The sequence below is a fragment of the Orcinus orca genome, chromosome 16 (genome assembly GCF_937001465.1).
Source record: "Orcinus orca chromosome 16, mOrcOrc1.1, whole genome shotgun sequence".
Lineage (NCBI taxonomy): Eukaryota > Metazoa > Chordata > Mammalia > Artiodactyla > Delphinidae > Orcinus > Orcinus orca.
In genome coordinates, this window is record NC_064574.1 from 78716311 (window position 1) to 78735036 (window position 18726).

At 49.0% G+C, this 18726-nt stretch overlaps 1 protein-coding gene across 1 annotated transcript; it reads left to right on the plus strand.

Moving 5' to 3' along the window:
- The first annotated feature begins 338 nt into the window (after positions 1-338).
- Positions 339-11533, plus strand: TBL2 (transducin beta like 2). The gene is made up of 7 exons (XM_004268794.3): positions 339-526; positions 1998-2128; positions 2389-2573; positions 3061-3212; positions 3542-3668; positions 4028-4180; positions 4414-11533. Exons 1-7 carry the CDS (start codon positions 397-399, stop codon positions 4874-4876), a joined length of 1341 nt encoding a protein of 446 aa, XP_004268842.1. The 5' UTR covers positions 339-396; the 3' UTR covers positions 4877-11533.
- The last annotated feature ends 7193 nt before the right edge of the window (positions 11534-18726 follow it).

The following is an 18726-nucleotide window of genomic DNA, read 5'->3' on the forward strand; positions in this document are numbered from 1 at the left end:
GTTGAATGGGAGTAATAATAGGTCCCATGGCTCCTTGAAAGGATCCAATGTGATGACGACTGGAATAACGCCTTTAATAACGATTATCAGTAAATTCTTCAAGGGGAGGCCTGAGCAGAGTCTGCATCACCTGCCCCCTACCCTGTGAGGCCACACAGCCTCAATGGCCAGACGAACTTAAATAGCCAGGCCGCGTCCTTCCGGATGCCCGACGGTCAGGCCCCGCCCCTCGGGACGCTCCACCAACAGGCCCCGCCCCCGAGACGGGCCAAAGACCAGGCCGCGCCCCTCGGGACGCACTAACGGCCAGGCCCCGCCCCACGTGCGTGCACCGCCCTGCGGAGACGTGCAGGCCCTCGCGAGGCGAGAGGCTGAGGTGGCAGCGACTCTGCCGACATGGAGCTGCTGCAGATGCCGGAGTTGATGGGGCTGTCGCTATTGCTCGGGCTGCTGGCCCTGATAGCGACGGCGGCGGTAGCGCGGGGGTGGCTGCGCGCGGAGCAGGAGACGTGCGGCCGGTCGGCAGGTTAGTGGGGCGGGGGCGCGTGGGGGCGACCCACCGGACCTGTCGCTCCCGGCCTCCCCGGGGTCCGACCGGCCGTTTGGGCCTGCGGGGGTGCCAGAGATCCCGCCCTCCCTCCGGCCTCAGTTTCTCCTCTTGGGACATCAGTTTCACTTTGGAACGACCTGTTAGAACCTAGGCCCCGCGCTACCGAGCTCTCCGTGGCCGAGGCTAAGCCGCCTGCCCTCGGAGCCTGAGCTTCTCCCCGGGGCTGCTGCGGGGACGCTAGGAAACTCTCCAGCGCGCTCCTTGTTCGTTATTTTCTGAAAACGGGGAGGAGGGGACGGACATTCATTTGTGAACGCTCTGGTTCCCCGACATGCCGCATTTATTGAGTACCTGCCACCTCCTGTAGGCTTCGGGGTCTTTTCCTTTAGGGAGTCCAGTGTCGGGTAAAAAAGAACAGGTGAAACTGTAAGGGAAAAATATAGTGTAGTAGGTTTCATAGGAAGGTCAGTACTAGACACAGGAAACCCAAAGGTGGGAGTGGTCAGCCCTGCTTTTGTCGGTGGGCGGGGGGGTGTCAAGTAGGGAACACTTGACGTGGGGTCTTGAAGGATAGACGTGTAAGAGTTTGCCAGGAGGCCAAGAGAGGGCGAATATTCCTGGCAATGGCAACATGCATGAAGCCAAGGAGGCCTGGAACAGCATTTGGTTTGACTGTAGTGGGAGGGGAGAGGGGAGGGCTTGTTAGACAAGGCTGGAGAGGCAAGCGGAGGGCAGGCAGATTTGTCTTTGTATGTGGCCTCGGAGCTTTCTTCCTGTAGAAATTGAGGAGCATCTGTAGCGATCTAACATATGCCCGCTTTGCTCCTGGCCTGATTTTCAATTAAGTTAGCTATTTGATACAAAAATGACTGGCACCATTTCCAGCACACGGGATGTACTCAACTCACGTCAACTACCTCTCACCTCTGGGTTCTCTCTGGGATTCCTTTGAGCCCTTTAATGCTTGTGTTGGGTACTGTGCTTGTCATTTTGTATATATTATCTCACCCAATTCTCAACTTCTCTTTTAGGAAACCAAGGCCCAGGGCAATTACCTGAGATCAGGGTCACTAGATTCCGGTGTGCACATTATCCGCCACTTAGAGATGTCTGGCCAAGAATCTGCATTCCACTGGCCATTCTGTGTACTTGCTGAGCTGTGCCTGCCCTGAGAGGGCGCCTTTTCTGATGTGCAACGAGGTGCTCTATGGTTATGTTATATACACTAACAGCAAACAGCCTCCTCAGGGTCACTCAGTGGTAGAGATGCAATGCAAACCCAGGTCTGATTCCACAAAGCCTCTGTTTTTTTCCCATATCCCTCTCTTCTTGAGGACAGGGGCCATATCTGGTCATCTCTTATGCCTCTATTCAGTGCCAATCATAGGTGGTCAGTAAGTGCTTATCGAGTGAGTGAATGGACGAATGACATGGGCCTTCCTTATAGGCCAAAGAGCAAATGGACTTCCACCTGACAAGTCCTTGAGATCCAAGAAGCAGAAACAACATCAGCGGGTTCACAAGGAAAAGCCTCAGCAACACAACTTCACCCACCGCCTCCTGGCTGCAACACTGAAGGTACATGGTGCCCATGCACAGGACATGTATACAGAGACTCAAACCCCCGTAGACTTTTCCTTTGTAGTATTCTGTGCATGTTACAGACCCCTCTGCCTCTGACCAAAGTCAGTGGGGATGCCCCATCCTATCCCTTCTCATCACATCCCATCAGCAGCTTGCTGTTAATCTAAGCAACAGGGCTCCAGAATCATGGCTGCATGGGTTTCCCCATTTGCCCAAGGGGTTCCTGTTCATACTTGCTGCAACCCTTCCCCTAGAGCCACAGTGGGATCATATCTTGCATGGACTTTAGCAGCAATGGCAAGTACCTGGCCACCTGTGCAGATGACCGTACTGTCCGCATCTGGAGCACCAAGGACTTCCTGCAGCGGGAGCACCGCAGCATGAGAGCAAATGTGGAGCTGGACCATGCCATCCTGGTGCGCTTCAGCCCTGACTGCAGGTGGGACAGGAGGGATCCCCAGGTTTGCCTGCAGAAGCCCTGACCCAAGCTTATGTCCTTCCCATACCTTGTTTAGGGTAGTGAGGGGGGACCCAGGGTCTCCCTTGAGGTGGCAGAAAGGGAACATCCAGACAGCTTGAACACCACCTGAGGCTCCTTGGAGGCCTACGGAGCTACATAGCAAGGAAGCAGAGAGGGGAAGATCTCTTCCTCCTTGGGAAGTACCAAAGCCTGACTTCCAGAGTAGTCTTGGAAGCTCTAGTGGTTTTCTAAACCCTAGAGAGAAGCTAAAGGAGCCAGAGCTATGAGAGGCTTACCTTGTAAGGAGTTTTAAGAGATTTTGAATTAAGGGTTTAAGTTGTGAGGCTGGACTATAAGTCCTGAAGGGAGATCTTGATTTTCCTCAGAGCCTGCCTAGCATAGGACCTGGCACACACAGGTCTCCGTGCCCAAAGGAGTGAGAGACTTGTCTGCTCCCTGTCTCTAGAGCATTCATCGTCTGGCTGGCTAACGGAGATACCCTCCGTGTCTTCAAGATGACCAAGCGAGAGGATGGGGGCTATACTTTCACGGCCACCCCAGAGGACTTTCCTAAAAAGCACAAGGCAGCCATCGTCAACATTGGCATTGCTGACACAGGTGAGGCACTCAGAGGATGGAGCTTGCCCAAGGCAAGAGGGAATGGACCCAGTTTTACTTACTGAGTGAGCGAATGCAGCCTGAGAGTTATGCTTAGCCCCAGTGTGACAAAAAGGGCCCTGGCTCTGGGCTCCCCTGGAGTCCTGGGAGCCACAGCAAGTCCCCTGGGGGAGGCAGGTAGTAGCCACAGTCTTCAGCCAAATCCTTATCTGTGGTGACCCTTGGCTTGGGAGGGAAGCGTGGATACGTTACACTGGGCAGCAGATGCCTTCATAAGTCAGTCGATCAGGTCATGGACCTCAGCCCATGGCACTCCTCTCGCCCTTCAGGGAAGTTCATCATGACTGCTTCCAGTGACACAACTATCATCATCTGGAATCTGAAAGGTCAGGTGCTGTCCACCATCAACACCAACCAGATGCACAATACATTTGCTGCTATATCCCCTTGTAGCAGGTGAGGAAGGAGGGACTTTGGCCTCGGGCATGGGCAGAGGTTGGGGCTGGGGGGCTGGGGACAGAGCAGAGAGCCAGCTTCAGAGAGCAGAAGGGGCAGGCAGTGTGGAATCAGGACACCTAGATTCAAGTCCTTAGTCTCTATTTCTCCATCCATAGTTTTTAAGAGGTTGGGGTGGGGGTACTAAGTATCTTACAGCCTGGCTGTGAGGATGGACTGAGGTCATGTATAAAAGCAGTTTTCAAAGGTAGCGTTTTAGGCACAAGATTAATTAACTTTCTCAGGAAAAAGTTTTGGCGGATTTGCAGAAAAAGATGCCCTTAAAATTAAGTTTTAATGCAACCTGGGTTGTATGGCAGGTTTGTGGCCTCATGTGGCTTCACCCCAGATGTAAAAGTTTGGGAAGTCTGCTTTGGGAAAAAAGGGGACTTCCAGGAGGTTGTGCGAGCCTTTGAACTGAAGGGCCACTCTGCAGCCGTCCACTTCTTCGCTTTCTCCAATGACTCCCGGAGGTGAGTGACTCCTCTCTGATTTCTTACACGTGACTTGCAGCCCCTCTTGGCGTCCAGGATCCTTCTGCCATTCTCTGCAGTGGCTCTGAAGTTGCGGGGGGAGGGTGCCTGGCCCGCAGCAGGAAGTAGACATAGCAGTGGAGTTGGCTTCCTAGCTGGCGTCCCTAGCACTGTCCCAGTGCCCTCCCCTCCAGGGTGTGTTGGGGCTAGAGCCGTGACTTTCCCTGCTGCAGGATGGCCTCTGTCTCCAAGGATGGTACGTGGAAACTGTGGGACACAGATGTGGAATACAAGAAGCAGCAGGACCCCTACTTGCTGAGGACAGGCCGTTTTGAAGAAGCAAGCACCATGCCGTGCCGCCTGGCACTCTCGCCTGACGCCCAGGTTTTGGCTTTGGCCAGTGGCAGCAGCATTCATCTCTATAACAGCCGGCGGGGTGAGAAGGAGGAGTGCTTCGAGCAGGTCCATGGGGAGTGTATCAGTGACTTGTCCTTTGACGTCACTGGCCGGCTTCTGGCCTCCTGTGGGGACCGCGCAGTGCGGCTCTTCCACAACACCCCTGGCTACCGGGCAGTGATGGAAGAAATGCAGGGCCTCCTCAAGCGGGCCTCCAATGAGAGCACCCGCCGGAGGCTACAGCAGCAGCTGACGCAGGCCCAGGAGGCCCTGAAGAGCCTGGGTGCCTTGAGGAAGTGACTCATGGGAGGGCACAGCAGGAAGGATCTGGCCTTCTGCCTTCGCTGTCCCGGCTCTTCCCAAGTACTCCCGAGCTGGAAGCCTTTTGAAAGGGGTGTGCTGATTTTCTTAATGGTGACTCCTCTCTCCTTTTTCCCATTGAAACTATTCTTGCCTACTTAGATCTCTCTCTCTCTTCTTGCTGGTGTGACTCCTGGCCTTACTTGACCTCCCAGGCTAACGACCAAGGTGCTTCTCTTTTTCCTGGGCCCAAGGGGTGGAATCTGTCTTCACCAGGCGCTGAGGAGAGTGGTAATTAGAAGAGAAAGAGAGAACATGGTCTTTGACCTTGTGGCAACACACCCTGCTATCCAAAGAAGTGTGTAATTGTGGGACTTCCCTGACGGTCCAGTGGTTAAGACTCTGTGCTCCCAGTGCAGGGGGCCTGGGTTTGATCCCTGGTCGGGGAACTAAGGAAAAAAAAAAAACGACAAAGAAGCTTGTAACTGTGGAGGCAAAACCTAGGGAACACCTGAGTACTAACCAGCAGTCTTGCAGGGATGGGAGATTGGGAAATCTTCCAATTCCATAACTGTGGTATGGCTCAGGGAAAGGCTGATCTTAACCCAGCAAAGCACCTCACTTCATCCAAAAGTGATTAAGGGATTCATTCTGTGCCTCAGTTTTCTTATTTGTGAAATGGAGAATAATTATCTCTTGACCTCATTACAAAGATGTTGTGAGAGTATGAGGGTATGAAGTCCCTAGATTTGGAAGAAGAGTAGAAAAGAGTCATAACATATGTTACCTGTTGTTCCATATCAGTTATTAACTACAGGGTTAAAACAGGGCAGTTTGAAACTCAATTAGAAAGAAACATATCCCTTGGGAAGGCCAAGTTTCTGGGACTTGATCATACATTTCATATCTGGTTCTGCTTTAAGTTGCGTGGGAGAATCACAGAATCCCGAGATAGGGCTCTTCTCTTCCAGGAGGTTATATCCTGTTTGAGGAGAACTTCTTTTCAGTTCACCAGACATTTGAGTGCCTACTCTGTGCCTAGCACGCAGCACTGGACCCTGGAGATAAGTATGAATAAGACATGGTTTCTGCCATCAGAGGTGGCAGGTGGGAGAGGGGTTCACATGCCCGTGAAGTGCTTTTGTTAGTTTATTCATAGCTGGAGTAGGCTGTTGTAAAAGTCAAAGCGAGAGAGAGGATTGAATCAGGACAGAGGCAATGAATATGAAGTTGAAGGGTAGATTTGATAGATTAGGTATTTAGCAGTTCAAATTTTGGGACTTTGAGGACTGCTTGGATGTGAGATGGAAATGAGGAATCTTAGGAAGACTTGAGCCTAGGGAAAATTTACTCATCCAGAATAAATTCTTCCTCCCTCTCCCTAAAACTGGGACCTCTGCTAGTCACCCCCAACTCATAGAGATATTTGAACAAGTCACAGCCTTGGAGTTATCCTTAGTTACTCCCTTTTCATACTCTCTCCGCCTTACTGCACTACTGCCGTCCACTCCACCAGAAAATTCTTTTGGTTACATTCCAGTTTATATCCTGAATCTGCTACCTCTCTCCATCTTTTCTGTTACCATCCTGGTTCTAGCCACTGTCACCTACTGGACTGCTATAACATAGCTTCCTCATTGGCCTCCCTACTTCCTCTCTTGCCTTGTTAAGTCACTTTTCTACGTAGCAGGGTGATCTTTTAAAAATGTAAACCAGATCCCATTGTTCCCAAGTTAAAACCCTGAAAAGACACCCCATCACAGTTGGAATAAAATCCAAAACTCTCACCATGGCCTACAAGGTCCTATGTAATCTGGCTTCTTCCTTCCTCCGTGACCTTGTTACCACTTCCCTCCACCAAGCCAAGTTATTTCCAGCCTCGAGGGGGACTTGTGCCTATGCTTTTCCCTTTGCTTAGAAGCATTTTTTTTCCTTCTGTTGGCAGTCTTGTCATGCTTGTCATAATTCAGTTCTCAGTTTCGATTATACTTCAGAGAAACCCTCCCTGACCACCCAATCTGAAGTAGCCCTTTACACCAATCATATCGCATCCATCACATTAGCTTATTTTATTTTATTTTGCATTACTTAATGCTATCTGAAATTACCTTGTTTGGATATTTGTTGGCTTCAGGGGTTTTCAGTTTAAATGATTATGGATGTCAAGTGGGTAATATAAGTGGATGATTTGGGCCACAGTCGTCTGGGTGTAAGACAGTAGGAAATGGAACTGAAGTGATCTCTAGGGGGCATGTGTCCTGGGTAAGGGGCAGGCGTGGCTGCGACTTAATATTCAGGATTCCAGCAGAAGTTGCCTGTTTCAGAGAAGCTAGAAGTTGGCAATTCATTATAAACAGAAAAACTTAGGCACCGTGGGGACCAAACAGAATGCTACTGTGGGCAGGATGCAGACCAGCAGTCTCATTGGCAGCTTCTGGATTGTTCATTAACCCACTGGAATGTGACAAGACTCCTTGTCGGTCTTATTTGCTCTGTATCCCACACACAGTACCTGGGATAGAGTAAGCACTCAATAAATGTTGAACTCAAACCAGAGCAGTTGACAGAAATTTCAGTACCCTCTGTGTATTGTGGTTTTATGTTCCTAAGAATAGACTTCTGATTGATAATACTATGCACCTGGGTCCTGGTGAATACTTGCTTTCTGATTGTTTGAAGAATGAGACTAAAACACTTTGCATATCTGCTTGGCTCTGGCTTTACTCTCGTATATCCAGGAGAGGAAGTGACCACAGAATGTTGAGTTACGGAAGTCAGAAGTCTTCAGTTCCAATTTCAGCTGGGGCACTTACTGACTTGAGACCTTGAACAGACAGATCACTTGACCTCTCTGAGTTCGTTTCCTCATCTGTAAAATGGGAATAAATCCTGTCCTTCGTGCTTTGCAGGGCTATGAACTTCTAATAAGATGAATGAAAGCACTACAAAAAAGTCAATACAGAGACTTCCTGAGGACAGAAAGCTCCTCTCACTAAAGATGAGGCTGCTTCTCTTGTAAGCATGGAGAAGTTACCTAGATACTCATGTAGCCTAGAGGCCACCGTGGTTTTCTGGTAAAAAATCCTTGTGTGTGAAGGCAGTGTTAATACTTAAATATTACTATTTCAATGTGTGTAGGTTTGAAATTTTTCAAAATAAAAATTTGGGGAAATATTTTAAAATGGTGCTTTATAGATTATTTTTATCAGTCATCAAAAATAGAAAAAAATATTTAAACCACAAAAGTGCACATCTAAAGGCCTGTTGATAGTCTTCATCAATTTCAATTAAGGTAATGAGAATACTCTTATTTAAAAGATGTTCTGGGGGATTCCCTGGCTGTTCAGTGCTTACGACTCCATGCTTCCACTGCAAGGGGCACGGGTTCGATCCCTGGTCGGGGAACTAAGATCCCGCAAGCTGCACTGTGCAGCCAAAAACAAAAAAGATGTTCTGCAATTAGAGATTATAGGAGGTAAGTAGGAAGCACATACTCTGGTGATGAGTTATCAGTGATGATAGGTTGGGACTTCCCTGGTGGCCCAGTGGTTAAGACTCTGTGCTCCCAATGCAGGGGGCCCGGATTCGATCCCTGGTCAGGGAGCTAGATCCCGCATGCATGCCGCAACTAAGAGTTCGTATGCCACAGCTAAGGAGCCCGCCTGCCGCAACTAAGACCTGGTACAACCAAATAAATATTTTAAAAAAATGATTATAGGTTATACCAGAGACCCAACATTGCCCCAAATTGGCCACATATCTAGAAACAGTAATTTGGGATTCATGTTCTCCTCTACAAAATTCCAGAAATATGCGTCTTCCAGGTGATCCTGGCTTGTTTTGAGCACACAGCTCTTGAGGCTGAGGCCCACTGATAGAACAGGTTGGCACCGCAGAATCAGCCACAGCAACCGAAAGCATGATTCATACACACAAACCTGGGAATGTCTTCTTGAGATTGTGACTGTATGTCCAAGTCTTCATTTCTTCAAGCTTCCAACTCTGATCCCAGGGTTCAGGGCAATTGGGAAATGAATGTGGTTTCCACTTGCTTTCTATTCAGTATACATACCCAGTTTGAGTCCATTTTCATTTTCTTGGTCACATTAATAGTGGCTAACGTCGAGTGCGAAGCCTTCAATCCCTACCAACTCACTATTGTTTTTGCCTCAGCAAAACCCAGTAACCAACCACATCTTAGTTTTTATTTGGTGAAGTCCCACTTCCCCAAATCTTAATCTGTACAATTTATAGGGGATAGACTCAGACCCTCCATGGTGGGCATATAACCAATCAGCATATTCCTGGACTTTGCCAGAACTCTAGAAAAGTGAAAATATGTTTAATTTTCTGCTGGGATTGCTTAGTAAGTTGGATGTAAAGAAACTACGTGTAGTCCTGTCCAAGAATGAAGCCAACACAGGAAAGCAGCCAAAGATGTAGAGAGATGCTGTGCTGAGGATGCTGCTTGTTTAGACAGCTGGATCCAGACACACCTGAGGTTGCCACCACTGGACTGTCAGTTATAAGAGCCAATAGATTCCTGTTTATGATGGTCCGTTTGAGTTGGGATACTCTTACTTGCAACTGAGAGAGCCTTGACATCTGTATTATTAGAGAGTCCAAGTAAATTGCCCAAGGCACATCACCAATAAATGGCTTGCCCAGATCTTCAAGTTTAGGTCTATCGAGTACTAAAATACATTCCTTTAGGGAATTCCTTGGCGGTCCAGTGGTTACGACTCTGCCCTTTCACTGCCGAGGGCATGGGTTCAGTCCCTTGTCGGGGAACTAAGATCCCACAAGCTGTGCGGCCCGGCCAAAAAAATAATTAAAAAAATAAATTCCTTTCATTTGCAAAGCCATAGGCAAGAATACAAATGGAGGCCCACATGCCATGCCATGTCTTAATATTTCTTATAAATTAAGCCAAGCTCAAATATGTTCTGTCTTCCTACCTTCATATAACTTCCTGGAAGGCCAAGTTCAAATTTAGAATTCTCAGACTCAGGTCTGTGCCACAAAGTGTTGTCAAAGCCAACCATCCCATGATCAAGGCCGTCCCCCTTTTCCCACCTGATTCTTTCCCACATTGCAAGAGATACCCCAGCCCGCACCTCACATGCCATCATATCCCTGCAAGACACCACCCGCCCCTTGGCCACCAACCGCTCGGGCCTTAGGGTGTGCACCATGGCAGCCCCACCTTTGGGAGAATGGACCTGGTGAGAGGCTGGTACAAGCCCTTGAAGCAGGCTTGTGTCTGTTTGGACAGGGAGTCCAGGGTCTAGTGGATGAGATGGTGACAAAAGCTCTGGGTGGTCACATTTCCCTGGTCCTGCAACTGTGCCTCGTGGGGAGGGGCATGGCAGGAGGAGGGCCAGGGCAGGTCCCTCCGGAGGAGTCCTCTTTGCCCACATCTAACACTATTGACACTGTGTTGACCACACTCCATCTTTTCCCTGCAATTCCAAGTTCACTATGCTAAGCTCTCCTCAACACGTCAGAAATGTAATACAGTATTTTATTGTGAGTTCCTGGGGGTTCAACCAGGTATGTATCAGAGTTTTTCCAAAAGTTCTGGATACGTGAAAGCAATCTTGTGCGTTTTCTTTACCGGTATCTGTGGTCTGATTACTGACTCTCCATTCTCACCTTCAAATTCTTCCAAGCATCCCAGAGACCAGCTGCACCCAGGGTACCAACATGGAAACCATGTACACCTTGATCCTTCATCACAGTCCTAACCACTGGGCCGCCAGAGAATTCCTATACCCTTTGATTCAAAAGCCCTCTTTTGCATAGTTTCTGCACCCAATACTCAGTGCTTGCCACTGGGAAGCAAAGATGGATAGATGGCATTCCTTCCATCCAAAAGGCGCTTGATCTGGTATCAGGAAATACAATAATAGTAACAACAGCAAATACTGAGTATGTGGTAGGCAAGGTTGTAAGTGCTCTGTACACATTAGGCTTTTTAAGCTTCACCACATCCTACGGGGTAGATATTGTTATTCCTATCTTAGAGATGGTGAAACTGAGAAACGAAGAGGTTAAGGGACTTCCCTAAGTGACAGAGTTAGGATATGAACTTGGCTCCAGCACTTGTGTTCTCAACGCACTCTTATGCAGCCTCCCAGCCATGCCTGTACCCAGAACATAGGCCAGAATGTGGTTACCTGCCATCAGCGAGGCACAGCCCTGTGCCCAGTACAGTGCCTGGTACTCAGAAATGACAAAATGAGGACAGCCAGGGTATTATTGAATATCACAGAACCCATGTGTAGAGGGGTCTGGAAGTAGCAAGAGAGGCTGGAGAGGAAGAAAAAACAGGCTTACTCAGAGAGGCAGATGGGAAACCAGACCCAGTGTCAGGAGGATGGGTAAGGAGAGCTCCCACCCCTCTCCTTTTTTTCCTTCCTCCCTCCCTCCCTTCCTTCTTTCCTTCCTTCTTTCCTCCCTTCCTTCCTCCCTTCCTCCCTTCCTTCCTTCCTTCCTTCCTTCCTTCCAGGGATAGTTGCTAAACATCTTCCATGGGCTATATTTGGAGTATACAAGATGTTTCCTCCCTGTGGCTGTGGGGAGAAGGAAGGCCTGGATGTACATGACTAGGTTACAGGTCTCAAATAAATAATATTTTTGTTTTCTTGTTTTTTATTTAAGGAGAATATTTAAATAGTAAAACCGGGTCAGAGCTCCTTAGTCTGCCTTGCAGATTCTTTCTGATCAGGGCCTCAGCATTGGTTCCCAAACTGGGCTACACATAAGATCATCTTTTTAAAAATACACTAAATGTACTTTCCTCTTGTTTGGACAAATTTCTGTGATGTGGCAGCAGAACAATGATCCCGACCCCCACCCCCGCCACAAAAATGTCCACATCCCAATACCTGGGACCTGTGAATTCGTTAGGACACGTGCTCTCTTAGTTTGGGCTGCTGTAACAAAGTACCATAAACTGGATGGCTTAAACAACAGAAACTTATTTCTCACAGTTCTGGAGGATGGGAAGTCCAAGATCAAGTTACTGGCAGATTTGGTGTCTGGTGAGAGCCTGCTTGCTGGTTCATAAATGACCATCTTTTCGTTGTGTCCTCACATGGCAGTAAAAGGGCAAGAGAGCTCTCTGGGGTCCCGGTTATAAGGGCATGAATACCAATCATTCATGAGGGCTCGACCCTCATGACTGAATTTCCTCTCAAAGGCCCCTCTTAATTAAAAAAAAATTTTTTTGGCCGTGCTGCACAACATGCGGGATCTTAGTTCCCTGACCAGGGATGGAACCCTCACCCCCTGCGGTGGAAGTGCGGAGTCTTAACCACTGGACCACCAGGGAAGTCCCAAAGGCCCCTCTTAATACCATCACACTGGGGGTTAAGATTTCAAATATGAATTTTGTGGTGTCACATTCAGTCAGTCCACTGCACATGCCAAAGGAGAATTAAGGTAGCAGATGGAGTTAAGGTCACTAATCAGCTGGCTTTAAAATAGAGAGATTATCCTGTATTATCTGAGTGGGCCCAATGTAATCACAAGGACACAGTGTCCTTAAAGGTGGAAGAGGCTGGCAGAAGAGAAAGTCAGAGAGATGGCAGCAGGAGGAGGACTCAGCCTGATGTTGTTGTCCTTGAAGATGGAGGAAGGAGCCATGGACCAAGGAAAGTGGGCAGCTCCTAGAAGGTGGAAAAGGAAAGGAAACAGATTTTCTGCTAGAGCCTCTAGGAAGGAATGAACCTTGAGCTTGGCCCACTGAGACCCCTATCAGACTTCTAATCTACAAAATAACACACTTGTGCTGTTTAAGCCAATAAGTTTGTTGTGATTTGTCACAGCAGCAATAGAGAACAAATACAACGATGTGTTACATAAAATATCAAAGTACAGAATAATGCACAGAGTGTGCTGCAACCAGTTGTGTGAATATGTACTTTTGCACATATGTTTGTAAACAAGACAAGTGGGTCTCGACATTGGCGGTACATTAGGGTGATCTGGAAAGCTTAAGAACAAATCCCAATGGCCTGGCTGCAGTCCTGTAAATCAGAACCTCTAGGAGCGGGGGGACGGGGTAGAAGTAGCCAAGCATTAATATCTTTTGAAGCTTCCCACGTGCAGCCAGGTTGAGGCCATTGGTATAGACTGTCTCATCTCTGGAAGGTTAAGCATTGGGGAACAGGGTGACTGTGGGACCAGGGAGGGAAAGAGAGACAGACTTGCTTTTTTTTTTTTTAATTTTGAACTTCACTGTATACCTTTTTTAAAAAAATTATTTATTTGGTTGCACTGGGTCTTAGTTGCGGTGGGCGGGCTCCTTAGTTGTGGTATTTGAACTCTTAGTTGAGGCATGCATGTGGGATCTAGTTCCCTGACCAGGGATCGAACCCAGGCCCCTGCGATTGAGAGCACAGAGTCTTAACCACCACGCCACCAGGGAAGTCCCTTCACTGTACCCCTTAAAAAAAACTTTTTATCATGGAAAATTTCAGTGTATACAAAAATAGAATAGTATAACGAACCCCCACGTTTCCATTACCCAGCTTCAACAATTACTAACATTTTGTACCCTTTTAATTTTCTAGCATGTGCATGTTATATATCAAGATAAATAAATAAAATGAAAATAAAATACATGTGCCAAAGCTGTACCACAGAGAAAACCTTGGGGACAGGGCCCAGGAGCCTGCGTTTTTTTTTTTTGGCATGCGGGATCTTAGTTCCCAGACGAGGGAACGAACCCGCGCCCCCTGCAGTGGAAGCACAGAGTCTTAACCATTGGACTGCAAGGGAAGTCCCCGGAAGCTGCATTTTAACAAGCTTCTTGGGGGTCCTCATGGTTGGAGCAGCACTGGGCTCTCTCTGCCTCTGACTGGCCATCACTGGCTGTTTTCTTGTTTCTTTCTGGCACTTCTCATTAGCAAGGCATCAAGGACCCATGCCTGTGAATGTTTTGAGGGGTTTTTTGAACCGTTTCCATTTTTAGCCCATGTAACCTCTCTTTTAATGAATTCCAGTAGGTTCAATGTTGCTGCCTAAGGACACACAGGGAGCGCCCACAACCTCCTACAGGTCTCCTTGACTCATCAGGACTGTTGCGTGGGCCTTGGTGGCCTTACAAAGGAGCACAGCCTACAAAGTGGCTTTCAGAGGAAGAAGACCTGATCCAGGTCCTCTGTCTTCTCTCTCAGCCGGGCTCTAACACAACCCAAGAAGGAGAAAAGAGAGAACGTCAGCGTAGTTCAGGCTCTTAGTCTTCAAGGCTTTTCCTCAAACAGATTTTCATAGATGCCAGTGCGGGAGATGAAGACACAGGTTCTAGGCTAGAACCACGAGACTCAGCAGGTTCCTCAGACCCTGTCTTCCACTGAAGCAGCCTGGGTGAGGATCTCAGCTTTTTGGGAGGTAAAATAAAAGGAAAGGGCGCTTCCCTGGTGGCGCAGTGTTGAGAGTCCGCCTGCCGATGCAGGGGATATGGGTTCGTGCCCCGGTCCGGGAAGATCCCACGTGCCGTGGAGCGGCTGGGCCCGTGGGCCATGGCCGCTGGGCCTGCGCATCCGGAGCCTGTGCTCCGCAACGGGAGAGGCCACAACAGTGAGAGGCCCGCGTACTGCAAAAAAAAAAAAAGGAAAGGGCCGAGAGAGGTGAACGCAATGCTCTAGGGGGACCTAAGCAAGGGTGGGATTACATGCTTTTGGAATAATTGTGGAGGAGGCTGAGTCTTAAAAGATGGGTATTTCAGAAGGAGGATGGCAACTGGGGAAGGAGAGGGGGTGGCATTCCTCAGGGGAGAAGCAGTGTGAGTAAGAGCACAGAGGTGATGTGCAGAATCTGTTCAGGGAACAGGGAACAGGTTTATTCAGCTGGAGCTAAGAGTATGGCAGGAGCAATGGCACAGGAAGCCAAAAAGAGAATTTCTGCCTGCAAGGCACTTTGTGGTTTACAAAGCTTGTCCGGTCTCTACCTCACCAGGTCCTTGGTACAAGCCTATGAAGTACAGAGCCATTGTTATTGAAGTCATTTCACAGAAAACAAAACACAGAACAAAACTAGGATTCAGAGTGGTTAAGTGACCTACGCAAAGCCACGAGACAAGTTCATGGCTGAGCTGGGATTCTGACCCAGGGTTTCTGCCTTCTAGCATTCTTTTCCCTGTGACTGAGATCATATTTGGGACCCTGATTAACACTATGGTATGAGGTTGAACTTGGGCAATGGGGAGGCATGGAAAGGATTTTGGAAGAGCCCTGGTTATCAAAGGCGCACTGGCCCTGGACACACGTCCTGGTTGGGGGAGGATTGAGTGCTACCTAGGAGCTAAATCGCTCTGACAAAGAAAGTGTGATGATTTCCAGGTAATGTGGATGGGGCAGAAAGGGAGAAAACAGCTGATGGCAGGCCCTAGAGAGAGCCTGTGGGGAGGTGTGGTGGTCATTCTCTCATTCATTCATTCGATAACACTCTATTAAGCACCTCATCTGTGCCAGGTGCTGTGCTAGGCATCGGGGATGTGCTGGTGAACTTGACGATGGGGTCCCTGCCATCACAGGGCTGCCATTACAGGGGATAGCCAGATAATACAGAGCAAAGGAAAAGTCAAAGATCTTCTAATTGTGATTAAACTTATGATCTTCAGGAATATCCGAGGACGTCCACCCAGGTCATGTGGCCTTCAGGCTAGCTTCTCCTACCTGCCTGTGGTGGTTCAGGGGAGCGAGGCTTCCTTCCTCCTGCTTGAAGTGATCTGGGGAAGGCTTCATGGAAGAGAAAGCATCATGGCTGGGAATTCATTCATTTAACAGATACTTAATGATCACCCACTGAGTGCCAGGCTCTGTTCTAGGTGCTAGGGGTAATCAGTGAACAAAACAAAAGGGACCATGTTGCTACCTTCATGGAGCTACTGAAAGGAGATAGACAGTAAACAAGACAGGGTAAAGTAGTATATCAGACGGTGCTGAATGCTCTGGAGAAAAATATATTGGGGGAGGGGGATACAGAGTGTGTGTGTGGGATTGCATACTGCAGTCTTAGGGTGGCCAAGAAAGGCTGAATTGAGAGGATAACATTTGAGTAAAGTCCTGAAGGAGGTGACGGAGTGAGCCATGTAAATACTTGTATGCAGAATGGATGATCCAGGTAGAGGGACCCACAGTGCAAAGTTTTACTGGGTGTTTTCAGATGAGCAAGGAGGCCAGCGTAGTTGGAGCAGAGACAGCAAAGGGTAGATTGCCGGTGGTGAGGTCAGAGAATTAATGGGAGGAGGTAGACGGTTGGGGCATTGCAGGTCTCTGTAGCTTTTACTTTGAATGCACTGCTTTGAATGCAAGTTGCCCAAGGTAGAGGTCTGGGCTGCTCATCTCAGCACCCAGCTCTGCATCTAGCACAGGGCTTTCACCTAGAAAATGTCAAGGTGAGATCTCTTTAAAGAGAAGGATGTCAACAGAGGACATTTGTGCAGGCTTCGGGGAATGGTTGGCAGGTGCCCATTTTGACCAGTCTCTTACACAGAGAGAACTTCAGTGGGAGACAGGTGGGGAATGTAGGGCCAGGTGGACAAATGTGAGCAGGAAACAGGAGGATCACTGGGTCTTCAGGGGATGGCCCGAAGAAGCTGGCGACTGGCAGGGCGGGCTGGAGGAGAGATGGGTGCAGGAGGCTAAAGCAGCTGGGAGGAGCAGTGGGCTGTGGAGTAGAGAAACTAGAGGCAAGAAACCTTGGTGTGGGAGTGGGGTGCTGGCCAGCACTTGGACAAGGGTGAGAGAGAAGTGAGACATAAATGTCTGGTGATGTGTGCCTAGACCAGGGGGCCCTATGAACAGAACTGGAGAATTCTAGAGAGCTGGCCTCTCTCACAACACTTAACATGCTCTGCCTCGAGTTTTATTTTCCTCTTGCTTTCCTTATCCTCGCCCAAAGGGCGGGGAGTGTGTCTTACTCATCTTTGCGTCACCCAGTGTCCACTGCTGCAGGGCATATAGCAAGTGCTCAGATAGTTCTTTGGTTCAGTTATTTTGGATCAGTGGCTTTGAGAAACAGACATGCCACCTTTGATCCCGTTATTTCTAGAATCGTTCTTCCCTCCACATGCTAGTTCAGCTCTTCCACTCCTCAAATGCTTATCGAGCCATGATGTTGGTGGATTATGAAAGGGCGAACAGTTATAGAGGCTATGTCAAGTTCAGGGTTAGCTAGACATTTCTCTGGGCACACAGAAGGAAGTTCCTCTAGAGCTGAAAGAAGTAGCTGCTACCAAGCAATGCAAACTGTCACTTACTTCCTTTATGTTTCCTGAGGCGGTTGCTCCAGGACCCTCTCTGCATACTGCAAGCATCAATAAATGCCTAGGGTGCTGGGGGAAGACTAGGGAGCTGCGCTGAAGGTTGAACATTCACCCAAACATCTACTGAGCATCTACAGTGTCTGTGGACACAGGACTTAGAGCAATTGCACCTACTGTATTCTCAAAGTTCAACTTCAAGGTCATTTTTCCCCAGATGCCTCTAGACACCCCTCATCTAGATTAGGGTTGTCATAGCACCTTGTACAATACCTCTCTTAGCCTAGCGTTTATAAAATGGCATTTTATTTTTATTATTATTTTTAAAATTTATTTATTTCTATTTATTTATTTTTGGCTGCGTTGGGTCTTCGTTGCTGAGCGTGGGCTTTCTCTAGTTGCAGCGAGCAGGGGCTACTCTTCGTTGGGGTGCATGGGCTTCTCATTGTGGTAGCTTCTCTTGTTGCAGAGCACGGGCTTTAGGCGCGCAGGCTTCAGTAGTTGTGGCACGCGGGCTCAGTAGTTGTGGCGCACAGGCTTAGTTGCTCCAGGGCATGTGGGATCTTCCCGGACCAGGGCTGGAACCCGTGTCCCCTGCGTTGGCAGGCGGATTCTTAACCACTGCACCACCAGGGAAGTCCCCTAAATGACATTTTAAATGCCTGTTTTCTGGTGTGCATGTTCTACTAAACTGGAAGCTCTTTGAAAGCAAAACCCCAGATTTTGTCCTCAGCACTGAGCATGGAGTCTTGCACAACGCAGGCATCATATAATCACCAATTGCTGAATTAAATGAGACAGTAATGTAGAGCAGGGGTCCCCAACCACAGGGCCATGGACCAGTACTGGTCCTCTGCCTGGAACTGTGCTGCACAGCAGGAGGTGAGCAGGGCGGGCGAGCAGGTGAAGCTTCATCTGCCGCTCCCCATCGCTCGCATTACCGCCTGAACCATCAACCCCCACCCCCGCCCCCGCCCCGGAAAAATTGTCTTCTATGAAACCAGTCCCTGGTGCCAAAAAGGTTGGGGACTGCTGATGTAGTGTCAAGGATGCACTAAGCGGCACCCCAGGATATCGGGGAAGACCTGTCGTAGTTCAAACGGGATGTTGGAAGAGTAAGTGGTCATTAGGTGAAGAGACAGAATTCCAGGTGGGGAACAGATGTGTGCAAACGTTGGAAGGCATACTAAAGGTGTGAAATTCTCTGTAGTTGGAGCACAATGGTGTTATCTGGGGAGCTAGGGCCCCAGACAGAAGCGGCAGCAGGACAGGATGGTGCAGACCCTCAGTAACGTTAGGGTCAAGCCCATAAAATATAGGTTATGGCGGCAGCCCTGTCCAGAGGATTAAGATGCTCCCCTGGGAAAGAGCCTCCCACCACACCCTGCACACAGCACGTGCCACCTGCTCGCCCGCTTAACCCTGGCCTGCTCGTAAGCTCACTGGACTCGGGGACGCCCCGGGTGGGACGACCAGGGCGGGGCACGCTGGGTGGGACGCCCGGGGTGGGGCACCTGAGACTGGGCGCGCAGGCGCGCTGATGCCTCGAGCCCCATGGGGAGGGCGGGTGCGCGCG

Bases quoted from the DNA above. Each gene is read 5' to 3' on its own strand.
- TBL2 (XM_004268794.3), top strand. From the start codon at position 397: ATGGAGCTGCTGCAGATGCCGGAGTTGATGGGGCTGTCGCTATTGCTC. The intron at 2,574-3,060 runs GTGGGACAGGAG...CCCTGTCTCTAG, and splicing joins CGCTTCAGCCCTGACTGCAG to AGCATTCATCGTCTGGCTGG. The intron at 3,669-4,027 runs GTGAGGAAGGAG...GTTGTATGGCAG, and splicing joins GCTATATCCCCTTGTAGCAG to GTTTGTGGCCTCATGTGGCT.